The sequence below is a fragment of the Struthio camelus genome, chromosome 4 (genome assembly GCF_040807025.1).
Source record: "Struthio camelus isolate bStrCam1 chromosome 4, bStrCam1.hap1, whole genome shotgun sequence".
NCBI classification, from domain to species: domain Eukaryota; kingdom Metazoa; phylum Chordata; class Aves; order Struthioniformes; family Struthionidae; genus Struthio; species Struthio camelus.
In genome coordinates this window covers 27542477-27556396 of record NC_090945.1, presented here as the reverse complement: position 1 = coordinate 27556396, position 13920 = coordinate 27542477, and the positions used below count along the sequence as shown (strand labels likewise).

Genomic DNA, 13920 nt, shown 5'->3' with positions numbered 1-13920 from the left:
ACCCTAGGGCTTCTACTCCTGCCAAATCACCTTAGTTAGAAAGCATAATGATTAGTGCTTAGACGAAGTGCTTCACTAAGAAACCAAAATGGAGTGGTTTAGATTTCCCTTTTAACTTTTAAGCTTTGTGTTTTCATTTTTGAAGGTATAAAACCTTGATAATTTGAAAGACGCATGAGACATTTACAATATTGTTCATATTTGGGAAGCAGGAAAAACGAGAAAAGCCTGCAAGTTTTATCATTTTGGCATTAGGTGCTCGCTTATGGGTAGATCACCTTAAATTTGCTTATCATAGGTTTTTTTCTAGGCTTCTTTTGAAACATTCATGAGAACGAGAGAGAGAGGGGTAACAGGGAAGATGTGCTCAGAATCACTGCAGTCCAGAGAGATCCGTGTTCCTATGCCATTATGCAAGTATTGTAAGCCCATCACTCAAACTTTGTTCAGTTTTAAGTGACATCATATTTAAGGCTTACTTTGTTTAAATAATTTCTTCAGTTTTTTTCTACATCCAAAGAACATCACAAGAAGACATCCTGGCTTCATATTTTAACTATACTTTACACACTGCACTTTCCCCCCTACTCCTTTAAACCAAAGTCAACAGTCTTATTATCTGTGTTGCAAATCTGGGCTTATAATCTCCAATTATTTAGTAATGCTGCTTCCCAGTAGCAAAATTTAAAAATCTCCTTTATGCTTTCCTCCAAGTTTTTCCATCAAGAATATCATTATTCATCTTCTTTACTTTGACCCTTCACAAAATACACAGCAGTGCCCTTACAATCTGGGCCTCCCTAAGGCATTTTTGGCCTGTCTCATTTCTTACTTCACACTATTGAAAAAACGGATAGGTCTCTCAAATGCCGGGCCTCGGACTGCCTCACTAGCTTACATGTTTAGTATCTTTCAGCTATTAAAACAGCAGATACGTTAAGTTTACAAGTAAAGAGGTAAACTACCTCTCCTAGCTCCCACAGGACTACATCCCCGACCACAGCAACACCTGTAACACAGAGTACTTTTGTAACTTTGGTATGCGCTTTTGCTGATTGTGCCAACAAGAAAAAGACGTAGCTCACTGTTTGCTATGTGGCTTCCTACGAGCAACAAAAGATGAACTTTCTCTCCAAAAGGCTGATACAGCTGGGCACTCCCCCACAGGTGAAATGAACTGTGAATAAACACAAGGTAATTCACGCTGGAAAGGATAATTTGAGCCACTCATTAATAATGTCACTACAGATGCTCCCTCAACTAGGGCACAGTATATCGACAGAACTTATTCACGCTATAGCTAACACAGACCTTGTCTAAACATAAAAACTGCACTACTTTTAGCTGCACTGGAATAATTATGCTATCACAGTACCAAGTAGGGATACAGATTTCTAAAGGGGAATAACTATCCCACCAGAAGCTATGTACCTTTACACATATAACTGCATTCACACTCCTAATAGGAATATTCATTATGCCTTCTATTTCAGAAACAAATAGAGACACACTGCATCTGTAACCAAAACACTTACAAGCAATGCCAATTCTTACCATTCCTGAGCTACCACCCCCTGAGCACAAGGAAAGAAAACTCCAGACACTACTGAAAGTTAAGGGAAAAAAAAATCCTATCAACTTTACTGCAGCCAGACTTTCATTCTGTTTGCCAGCTTTCAGGGCATGAAGAAAAATCTCTTCACTTTAGGCTGTGCTGCAGAAGAGAGATAAGGTGGTACTTAGAGCAATCAGTTTCTTCAGCAACAACTTACGGTTCAGCGGATTTTGCCACTGTGCTTCTATCTTACCTGTTCTGCGTGTTTTTAAAACCAGTGCCCATGTGTGCAGAGGTTCCATGTTTAGAAAGAAAAAGCTTACTGCTATGGAAATCAACTCTTCATGGAATAACTGTTTTCAATGGTATGCGAGAATCACATTTTTTTAAACAGCTGTTGAGTATTCCCAAGCTGCTTTAGGATCTTGTTTTGACACTTGCATGGTACTTTATCAACTCTAGACTTTAATTATTGAAACACTCTCTTCTAGCTAGTCTCCCAGATGACTTCGTCTGAAATGATCACAGGTAAAACATTGCTACTTGCCTTATTTTCTTCTCTAGTGCTCAGACCATTTCAGCCCTTGGAAGGATCTCAATTTAAAACCAAAACCGGACAAGTAAATTCTTTTTCTTAATTTTTTTTTTTTCTAATTAGCACTTTTAAACTGCTATCTAAATGCTAGCTCCTAGCTCTCCTCATTGGTCCTTGTGCCTTGGCCCCAGCTGGCCGCTCTGGAAGAGTGGGACAGAAGGAGTGAGGGGAAAACGGTGCAAGTCAGCTCCATGGCACTAGCCTGTGTTCTCTCCCTACATCCAAAAGGAGTTTTTGGCAGGTTTGTGATTCACGAGGCAAGCTATAAGGGCATCTGAGTTGCTGAACTATTGCATACTCAGGCTCTGAGTAGCATTCCCCAGTAGACATTAGATCTTACAACATTGCTGATACAGGCAAACATACTTGCTACTGCCAGATAGAAAAGAAGGGCACGGAAATGTAGGATAATTACGGTATCAGTATTCTCTGTAAGAAGAGAATCAAACGACTGACTTTGCCAGTGAACTCATCCCACTAGCCAAAATATTAAAAATCAAGCTGTTTATTGGGAAACATTAACACACTGCAGCGATGGAGAAAACTGGAAGGTGTTTATTCTTCCAACAAAGTTCTAGACTTGGGAGATGATAAGCACAGACACACAGCTTAACCAGCACTTGCTTCACCCACGGTTTACTAACAAGAATTTACTGTAGGCAATTGCTTTCTTGAGAGAGACCAGTTAATAATTTCTAGAAGTTCACAGAAGCATCTAAAGCACCAGAGGCTTTTTTAATTGATGCTAGGTCTGATGGTCAAATTCCTGATGTTTGGACTCTCTCCAAACATCTCACTTTGCTCTTGCTAGAAAAATACGACAAAAAACAGTTTTTCTGTTTTGGAATTTCAACATTTGCATTTTGGGAAATGGAAAAGTATGCATGTTTTGAACCTCAAAACACAACTCCAATTTTGTTTGTTTTGAATTTTGGCTTAATTTGCAGCATAACTATCTGCTCTATCAAAAAAGATCAGAATGTACCTTGTGGTATGTAAAATTTAAACCTGCATGTTTGTAGGTGGGATTAAGCAGGAAAATTCCAACAGTTCACTTACATAATATTACACTTTGTACTTGCTGTGATTGTCATTTTTCAAAAAATTTACTGAAAAACAATCTATACGTATACTCCTGTACACCACATTGCATTTATGTCTCACTTTCAAAAGGGAGATTTCAGACTCAGGTAAAGATACATCATTCTTCCTCACAATCCATTCCTGCAGAATCACTTATGCTTTAACTATTCTTTGGATTTAAAAAAAGCCCTCTGTTTTGATCATTTGGGTTACTTTTATCCATAACCATTATCTCCTTTGAAAGTGAGAACTGAGGGGTTTCTACTCTGGAGTCAACCCTGGAACAAGCACAGCATGGAAACGTTATCAGTTACAGAGTCTAGGAAACAAGCGCACCATATCAGACATTGCAACTTGCAGAAGACTGTTATTCTAAGAGGAAAAAATGCTCAGGCTCTGCCAAAAGGTCAAATGGAAAAGGGAGCGCAGCTGAGGGAGAAAGATGCGGTCCAGGCCAAGAAACTGTGCCTCGTCTCATTCCGTCTAGCATTCTGGCACTTATGTTTGATCTACCTGTTGTCACCTTCTTTAGTGGTCTCTGACTACTCTGCAATGCCTTATTTAGACCTAATTTTAAAGGCATAAAACACAGTCTCTCCAAGCAATGGAACTAACTCTGATCGGTAAAATGGAGCACACATGTGAAGGATTGATCCAACCCTTAGATCCAAAGCTCTGTGGGGCAAGGACTGTCATTTCTGCTGAGTGCCTGATAAAACACTTTTCCCTCTGCATTATCAAATGCCTTCCACCTACCTTATGCAATTTCTGTTCTTCTTATGTTCTTAATGATAATAGCTTACATTATATAGTACCTTTCATCCAGAAGAATCCCAAACACTTTGCAGCCCACAGAAAGGGATTATCTCGCCCACTATCAGAATTCAGCTACGTCTAGGCTCAATGGTGTCAGTTCTACGCTAGATAGCATCACACAGCAACTGAAGAGATTTTTCAAAGCTTATTACTGGTGATTAGCATCTCGGACCACCTACTTAACCTACTCTTTTGCAAAGACCCCAAAGCTGCAATAGTCTCACGTCTGCATCGGCAGAAAGGGGAGCGCAGCAGATAAATGGATAACAGATAAGTACATGGGGCAACTGATGCAGTGAAAACATGTATTGAGGTCAGGCTGGGAAAGCTTACCCCCATGCCTTCCAAGCAAGCTCAGAATACTGGTAGAGCTAGTGCCTGCCGGACATACCGAGGACCCCTTCTCTCACCAGAAGCAGCCCCCCAACCTGCCCAACTGAATTCCTCACCATTTTCCCTTCCTTGTCACTATTTATTCTGCTACACAGAATAAGTAGCTTATGCCTGAATGCACAGCTCTAACTCCGAATACACCTACAAAACAAGAAACCTGCCTTTTCTTTTAAAGGCATTCTTTAAACAAGGTGACAGCCGGGGACAATCAGTTATGTGACCCAAGCAGCAGTAACCCGAGAGCCTTAAATACAAAAAAGAATAATATAAGTGACAACTCAGATACTTCCTTTCATGGTTCAGTGAAAAAGGATGGAAAACCTAAATGCAGAATCTAATTTACTAAATATATATGTGCAGATTATTAAATGAATAACTAAGGAATTTATTTTTTCTGTTTGTGAGGAAGCGGGGACAAGTTATTTCACTTTGTGTTATATGACTTGTTCTCGTCTTTCATCAGCAACAGCCCTCGGGTAAATCTTGGCAAATTCAGACACACACTTCGAAGTTGAAGCAAAACCATTTGTTCTATTTCTTATATAAAAACATGTATAGAAGTGAAGACAAAACTCTCATCTTCCAGATACAACACTGGCTCAGTCCAAGTCTGGAGAAGATATGAACTAGGCTATTACAACTGAAAATAGTATTGCAAGATTCAGCTGTGCAAGAGTTTAAGCCCAAACAGCCAAATCCCACGTTCCCCATCAGTCCAGCACGCGAATCCAGGACGATAACGGTACAGCTCGCAGCTCAGCACGGATCAGACAAGGGAGAGCAGACACACGTGGCTCAAGGAAAGGCAAGGACATAGCGTTGACTTGGGGGGGCTTAAAGGGCTGTGGAACTACACCCTGACTATATTAATTATAAGAACAGTCAAAGCATGATTTGTGGCAGGTGGACAAAATAACCTTGCAGCGCTTGAGTTTTTAGAGCACTTGCATTTGAACTGTGTGCTTCTACTCGTAGAACGTGTCACTTCTGAAGATTCGGTTAACAGTTTAAAATGAATTTTAAAATGAATTAATAAAAAGTGTTTTATAGAATCTTAAAAATAAGGACCTTTTTTATACCGTAAATATGAAATTGGCAGGATAACGCACTAATCCTTTTCAAAAACACACTGCAAATAGCTCAGCTGTTTGTGACTATATATTTTTATATCCGTATGACAACAATGTATTACAATGCCATGATCTGCCTTCAGTGTTGTATGTAAAAATGAAACAGGAGCACGTGTGTTCTTGTATGCTGTCAGTGTATCCAGTCAGATACACAAACTCCTGGGCTTAGAACCTAGACTGCTTCTAACAGATAATGGCATTCTCCCTTAAGTCACAGAGAGTTAAAGCCTGAACTTTTCAGAGAAAAAAAGCCAAGCTGGAACCCCAAAGCTGCTGCAAAGGTTTCTGACTGACTGTTCAGAGACTATCTCAGCTATGAACCTGGATGAACAAAACCGGTTTTCATTGACAATCATGGATCTCAGCTGCCAGTTTGCAAAGCCAAGTTGCAAAGCAGAATGGAAAAAAAAAAAATCAGTTTGTTTTGTGAGCGCTAGAACGATAGATTTGTTTTTTGCATTTGACTCAGTTCCAGTTAAAGGCTGGCAGGTTAGACGGGATACACTTTTCCTTCATGGATTTTCCTTCATAAGCAAGCCAGCCCAGGATTCTCATCACTTGATCTCCGCCTTCTACGACTCGATCCTCATGTCTCACTACCCTCAAGTAGGCAATGCATGCGTCACTTCTCTGGGGATTCAAGTGCTGCATCAGGGCCAGAGGTCATCTGCTCCTGCAAGCCATATCTAACCAACACTCATTCATCCTCTCCAGCACAGTATGTTTTCTGCTGCTCTTTTTTGTCCCATCTCCTCCTATCCAGTCATTTTCATAAAATTTCCCACCCAGGAGACTGGGATCAAATAAAACTAACAGTCAAACTAATCTGCGAGTTGTCCATTTTACCTGTCGCTTTTCTAATAGCTCACATCTCTTTGTTCTCTTTAGCTCGTACACGCTGTGGAGCGGACTGCCTTCTGTGCTATATTTAGATGGTCGCTAGAAGAACTAAGCTCTGCAGCTCTCCAGGACAGATACAGTGGGATTTGGCTGGATACCAAACAACCTTTATGAAAACCCCAACAGTGATATTTAACACGGACTTCTCTTGTTCACAGTGGGATCCACAAAGAGCTTCAGTAATCTTGAACTAGTTAAACTATGCTGTTACACATACATAATAGGCTGCAAGCAGCTTCACAGCCAAAAACAGATATAAGGAACTTACTTCAATGCTGAAGTACCCTCTGTCCACATAGTCCCCCAGGAAGAGATACCGCGTGTTGGCAGGAGAACCTCCCACTTCAAACAGTTTCATCAAGTCAAAGAATTGTCCATGGATGTCTCCACATACTAGAAGAAATAAAGAGCAATATTCAGTTTCACTATGCTGTGTCTTAGGCACACACATTCTGAAGTCACTCTCCTTTATAAGAAAGGCATTATGACAATGTTGTGTATCACCCTCTAGTTAAATGACCAGCAAGAGCTGGCAGCTGTTCAGAAGCTGTTTTACTGTGATGTGCATCCATATCTGCGTGCAAAAGGCTACCAACTAATTAAAGCAGAGCTGTTAGGCAAATTTGACCTATATTTATTTTTACAGATATCTATCCATCCCTCCCACTGCCCTGCAGGCACACAATACTGGCAGAAGTAAGAAGACAAATCAAAGAAATCCTGAAAAAGAGAACATGTCCAAGCAACCTTACTCATCCTTTGACATCCTTCTTCCCTTGGTCCCATTCTCAAACCCAGACAGACACCAACAGGCCTTCCACAGAAAGTAAAGCATGCCAGTCCCATGTAAGCCACCAGATAAACTGACAAATTACTGATTTCCAGTTTCTTCAGAGCTGGAAGAAGCAGGATACAGAAGTGGCTGGCTTGCTTGCTTTCCCAAAGCACGTCTTATACAAGAGAATACTGATTTTTTTCATGCTTTAATCTTTATTCCTCTGTTTAAGCCCATACAATTCTGATTTGTTTTACTTCAATGAAGTCAACCTAACAAGCAACTTCTCTAAGAACAGTAGCTCTGTGTAAACATGACAGGCAGAGCAAAGATGATGTGCAGCCAGGGGTAGGAAGGTGTGCCTCTTTTGTGTCTTAAGATTAACAGACTAGCTCTGCTGCCTCATGAAACTTCACACTCAGGGCTGGGTGACTTTAAACATCTGCAGGAAGGAAGGCAATGCTTTTGGAGTCCCCCATGGAAGCTTAACTAACAATGCTGGGTCAAAACCTAGTTTGTTTTGCTTTGTTTTGTTTCCTCTGGCCCAAAGGGGGAGGAGGGGAAGAAAGGAAAAAAAGTCCACACACCCAGCTTAGGGCCAAGCCAAGACATTTCCAGACAACAACCTTTAAGGAAGAAAACATTAAAAGTCTTAAGGCCTCAAACCAAAAGAGATAAGGGATCTCATGAAAGACTGGGGCTTGGTCCCCCAGGAGAGTGGGGATATAACGGACAAGTTTAACCTGAGAACATGGGACAGAAACACCAGTCTTAGGCACTTCTGAGCCTTTTCAGCAAGGCTACTTTTTTTCTAAGGTTAAAAAAAATATAAACTATGCTTCGACAAACCTGTTCAGTTACCATTGGATTTTTTAGCTGTTCATGCGCTTCTAAAGGAAAGTGGCTTCCTTCTCATTGGGCCTCTTAGATGAAAGTATTCTGCACAAAAGGGTGCGTGACTGATTTCTCCCTCTTTTAGACTGGTTCTCCCTTCAATGACTCACAAATCCTCCTCTGCAAACTGGAAGGGTAACTATGCAGAGACTGAATAAACCAAGGGTCAGAGATCCTTAATCTCATCTTGCAACAGCAACACAGCCTCTTATTTACTGCTAGGATAAATGCAGTAGCCTTTGATGGTCTCTTTGATGTAATGGTCCAAGCTTTTGTATTCAAGTAGTACCCTCACTTGAGCTTTTAGTTGGAAACTGAAGCAAAGGTCAAACCTCAAAATTATTTCATGCCATGAAGAAACCGAAGCCACGTCTCCACACGTGTATGAAAGTACTGTATAGCAGCTGTAACACCAAATCCAACAAAGTCGAAAGGCAAACAGTGTCCGCATTTATTGTCTCTCATCACAGTCGAGCATCACATTATATTATTTACTTCTTTGGAATCAGGAAGTTAACACTTTTTTCAAATGCATACATTAGCAACGGGATTACTATAACATTGCTACATGACATAAAAACTAAAATCACTAAAATATAGCAAAAGCATTCATCTTGCTTTCATGAATATTTAGGTGAAATTACTGAGGCAATTCATGAATACTGGCTAGCTGAGCATCCTCCTATGATAGCAACAGGGTATTTTCGCCATAAAACAGCATATAGTACTCTTATCACCGCTGTATTGCATTGTATAATCTTTTCTTCCTAGATGACACTATTGAATTTCCATGAGTTTTAGATGAGAGCCTTTGTGCTGAAAGCCATCAACAGTTACAATTTCCAGCTAAGAATAACAACTGCCGTTAATTATGCAAAATAAATACTATTTAACTCAAGTAATATAAAACCTCTATTCCTCTAAAAAATGTATAGCCCACAGAAAAAAATTTCATCATGTTTTACTTGAACCCATTAATTTACCAAACCAATAGATACTGCTTGACTGTACTCCTCTGCATGGACACTGTGGGAAGATTAAAAACATGTGTCACATATTGATGGCCAAACAATCTGCTCTCCTAACTTCCAGCAGAAGAGCTTTTAGTTATATAACTGTACAGTTCTACCAATTATCGCCCGCCCCCATTTGCTCCAACTGTAAAAATGTTAAGTTGAACAAGAGTGAAAGATTTTAAATGGATACAACTTTTGCACTTTCATGAAAGCACAAAGGAACGTGAATTTTTTTGGTGAGGCTGTGTGTGAACAGGCTTGTATAAGGGCACAGAGGCCATTACAAAGAAATCAAAGGTGCAAAGCTTTCTCCAAGCAGCTGAATGTCCACAAATTTGTCACAAATCGGAAAAGCAGAGAGCCAAACAGTGAAGAAGGCAGAAATTAAAACAAAAAAAAAAAAAAAAAAAAGCAGAACCCTGCAAGCCATCAGTGATAAAATTCTGAACTGGACCTTAGAATCAAGAGTTGATGGAAATTCCAGGTATTTCACATACAAAACTCTCTTCTTACACTTGATATCATACTCGAGGGCTAAAAAGCCCTCAAGTCCAACCTTCCCAAGCTATTCAAGTAGTTCCAAAAGAGAAGCATAAAATCAGTAGACAAAACTGGAAGAGAGAACATTCCGAGTTAAGAGTTAACATTCAAACTTAATTTATTATGGTCACGTTCCAGAATTCCTACTGAAAGGGCACAACGTTAAATAAAGATAATCTAATCATTATTTTTGCCGGAAATTGCATGAAATAGCTGAAAGATCTTATACTTCCCAGGTTCTAGTATATACATCTGAAACCTCAGTGTACCGTTTGTAAACTCATATTCTACAAATGTTCTTCTTTAGAAATAAAGAGCAATGTCCTAAGAACCGTATACAGTGCAACTCCACCTGCAGTTTGATATTAACTGCTTTTAAAGCTATAGTTCTACATTCTTTTCCAGCCCTAAACTCTCCCACATCTCAAATCTGGAATATTTCTCAGGCAATGTTTTCACTGACTTACCATTTCCAGGGATCAGTTTAGGCACTAAACTTGTTACCTGTGAATTTGCCTATCTGAACTGGCTGATACTGTCTACCTACACCACCTCTCATGGCAACAAGCCCCAGAAGTTCACTACACCCTATATAAATAATTGCTTCATAACTGCTTTGAAGTCATCTCCTGCTCAATTCATTCATGCAGCCAGAAGCTTTAAGAAGCACTCTTTTACTTGTGGACTCCTAAGGAAGTGAAAACGCAGGCCTCGCCAGCAGATTTGTATTCACAGGACTTCCCACGTAATTATTGGAGAAATTATGTTTCTGAATAGTTTTTCCCCTACTTGTTATGATGGGTCCTTTGATCAATCCTGACTTCTAGTTTAGCTATTTCCAACTAAAACCCATTGGGCTGTACGCTACAGGACCAGAACTTTCCAAATATAACTCACTATAACTGTCTATAAAATACTGCTTTATTACAAAAATGGAAATTGGAGACAGGAGGAGGAGGGGAGGGTTTTTTTGTTTTTTTCATTGCCATCCTCTGTTTCAAAGGATGCCATCATTATGTTTCAAATGGCTTCACTGAGATCATCTGCCTCTGAATTACATCAAGGGAACATGCAGTGGTGAAACAGAAACTATTACATTAAAATTCTACTAAGATTCAAGGAAGCCCAAGGCTTAGCAGTGGTATTGCCAGCCTATTTATAGAAAACAAAGTGGCAGAGCAGTGATTTAGACTGCAATGATTATTGGCACAAATAAAACGTCTGAAAATGCTTTTCATATTACTTAAATTCTCTTCATTATGTACAAACTCAATCCACAGATTTTTTTACAGCTATGCACCTTCCACTTCAGCTGCATATTAAGTACAAAAGTTATATGCACAGTAAATCAAATACAGTGAATTTTCTGTATGCAACAGTTTACATATGCTGCACTTTTTCCCCTCATTTATCATGTATATACTTAATTGGCTGAATGTAGTAGTCTGATAGAAAAATTCCATTTGTACATTTCAAATAAATTGAGTGTCAAGAGATTATGCTCCCAGCTTCAAGGGGGGATCCTAAGGGATTAGGAGCACAAACGTAACACAATCATCAGCTTCCTATGCAACACAATCATCAGCTTCAGAAGCCACATCTGCAAACTTAGGCGTTTACAAAAATTAACTGGATTTTCTTCTTACTCAGTAATGAGCCAAAGACCTTTTAAAGATGAAACTAACGCTGTCTAGGGAATATTATTCATTGTTTGAGAACTTGTTCTTTTCAGTCATTGAGCTAGGGACGTCTTTGCATAGAGCTCAGGGATTGTGCTTCAGCAAAGAAACGTGCAAAACTTAAAGTCCAGGGAAAAAAACCCACTACAGAGTTTCACTTCAGAATGCAGACTGTAAAGTGCAAAGGGGTTTTCTTTGCACAATGTTTAGGAAAAATGTAGCTGCTTATGTTTCCACTACTTTGCACGTGCTTCCAAGAGCTCAGTGTTTTCCAAAGTCACTCAGTACTAGCAGAGCCTTACTGACACCGGGACGAGCGCACCACGTCAACCAGCACATGTCTCAGCTGGCTGGGGGATATGGTCTGAAAACTATTGCATTTTCCAGCTCTACTGGATAGTATAGTAAAGAAGTTGCCTACCCAAAAAAAGAGTATGCCCCAACAGTTTCTCCAAGGGACAGTTTGTATCAGTGAAAAGTTACCAAAGGCTGAACGAAGAAATCAAATGAGGAAGGACTAGTAGAGTATGGCAATGGTGGACACACAAAAGAAAGGCAAAAACAACCAGATGGGTTTTTGCAGTGGGGGAGTGGGCTGGACTTACCTTATCCACTGATAAATGAGGGGAAACACTTGAAAGATCTATATGGGAGAAATTTTCAGGAACTCTGTGCTGCAAGAACTACTACTGCATTGCTCCTGAAGGGTTTAACTATCAATTAGAAGGCTCTCTTTTTTTTTCCAAGATTTAAGAAAAAGTCATGAGTAAAAGTCATGCATTTCTGACTACACAATCCTCAAGCTTGAGTGAGCTTCATTTGGAAGTGTACATGTCTTTGAGGAACACCGCGTGTTGCCACAACAGTAGGAAATGGTTAAAATACTGCAGGTTTTGTAGCACACAACTTTTTTCTTTTTAGTTAGTTACATAAGACTGAGCAATTTTTTTCATTACTTTTTGGAGAGCAAGAAGGAAAGAAAAATAGGAAGTAAAAGAAGAAACTGTATGAACGTTGATCTGTGGCGGCTCTGGAAAGCACTACAAGACATAAACCCAGTGGTTGTTATATACAATGCTCTAGAGTCATGTAATTTTGTCTCTGCTTATAAGAGACGCTTAAAGAACTCGTAGACTTCATTACCTATTCAGGTTTAAGTCAGAATCATTCAGACAGCTCAGTAGGCAACATATCATCTAAAGCAAACATCTACTAGACTTAACATAATAGGCTTCCATATGAATATTTGTCACACTAAGTGTACCGCACAACACAGCTCTGTATTTCCAAAAGAGGCATGATCTCATTCATATCTGGTTATCTAACGTGATTATAGTAGGCTTTCATCTATCTTTTTCTTTCAATCACTGAACACAAAATCGATGACTTTACCACAGGTGAATTGGTATTAACAACAAACTGCCATCACATATTTTCATGAAGAGGCTTGCTTCAAAGGTAAAGCAGAAGCCAGTTAACATAGAGGTGCAGCAGTGAAACCCCCAAGCGGCCCACCAGCTCCGCACGCGACAACGCTGCGGGGCTGCCCCCTTCCCTTCGCTGGACTAAGCACGTACAAGTGAGTCTGAGCAAAACTGCTTTCTGCACAACACATGAGCGCGCTAGACTGCATTTCGCTCTGTGAACAATTAAAACGTCTGTAAAGATCAACCCAAGCTCACTTTTTGTAATGGGAATTAGTTTTCTCTCACCATCCCCGAAGGCTGGAACAAATTAATGACACTAGATTTGACAAGGCAGAGTGAAAAGGAGCAGGGAATGGAAAGCAGCACACCAGAAAAGGCCTTCAGGACGACAGTCATTTATTCTCTGGTGAAGGGGGAAGTAAAGAACTGCAGCAGCAATTCCTTCAGATATTGAGGGTACAAAAATATCTTCAGCAGAAAGTTTTTAAAAACAGCTCCTCAAAATTACTTTATGCCCCGTTTCATGAAATTATTTGCAGTCTCCCCAAACAAAAAATCACGTACCTAAACCTGGCAAGCAGAACAGCTGCTTTGTATACGTAAGATCACTGGAAACAGCCTCTACCAATTGCTGTAAAGCCTACAAAGGCAGATAAAGATATCCTCCCTTCCCCTGCAGTCCTATCCCAGCTGAATGAATGGGTATCACAGCAGTGAGGTGGCAAATGGAAGCTTTCAGTTCCAGGTCCAAGTAACATAGCAGGGTGGTAGTTGAATGGGAGTAGGAATCCAGTGATTTTTTTATTATTATAATTTTTAAAACAGAGATTTTTACAAAATCAGTGGAGAAAGGCCTTCTTCTCACTTGCATACCAGAAGATGCTGAATCAGGTCTTGGGGAGAGAAATGAAACGGGATGGGAGTAAACAGCGTTCCCTGCCACACATCAAAGGACCACAATCGCCTCTTCCCCTGCCACCTCCCAAGGTCAGCACTGCCCTGAGCATCTCCCATAGCAAACGGAAAAGCAAACACATGGTTACTATCTCCTGTTAATGCACCCTCAATATCAGTGAGCAACGCTTATTCCACAAATAACCCCATCAAAAGAATTGCT

The 13920-nt window shown here is 40.1% G+C and overlaps 1 protein-coding gene across 5 annotated transcripts in view; it reads right to left on the bottom strand.

The window, feature by feature from the left end:
* PPP3CA (protein phosphatase 3 catalytic subunit alpha) overlaps nt 1–13920 on the bottom strand; it is a 208640-nt gene that overhangs the window by 55109 nt on the left and 139611 nt on the right. For all 5 annotated transcript variants that reach the window (XM_068942006.1, XM_068942008.1, XM_068942005.1 and 2 more), the window contains one exon: nt 6741–6865. In XM_068942006.1, the coding sequence (XP_068798107.1) occupies nt 6741–6865 (125 nt within the window). The remainder of the gene's footprint in view (nt 1–6740; nt 6866–13920) is intronic.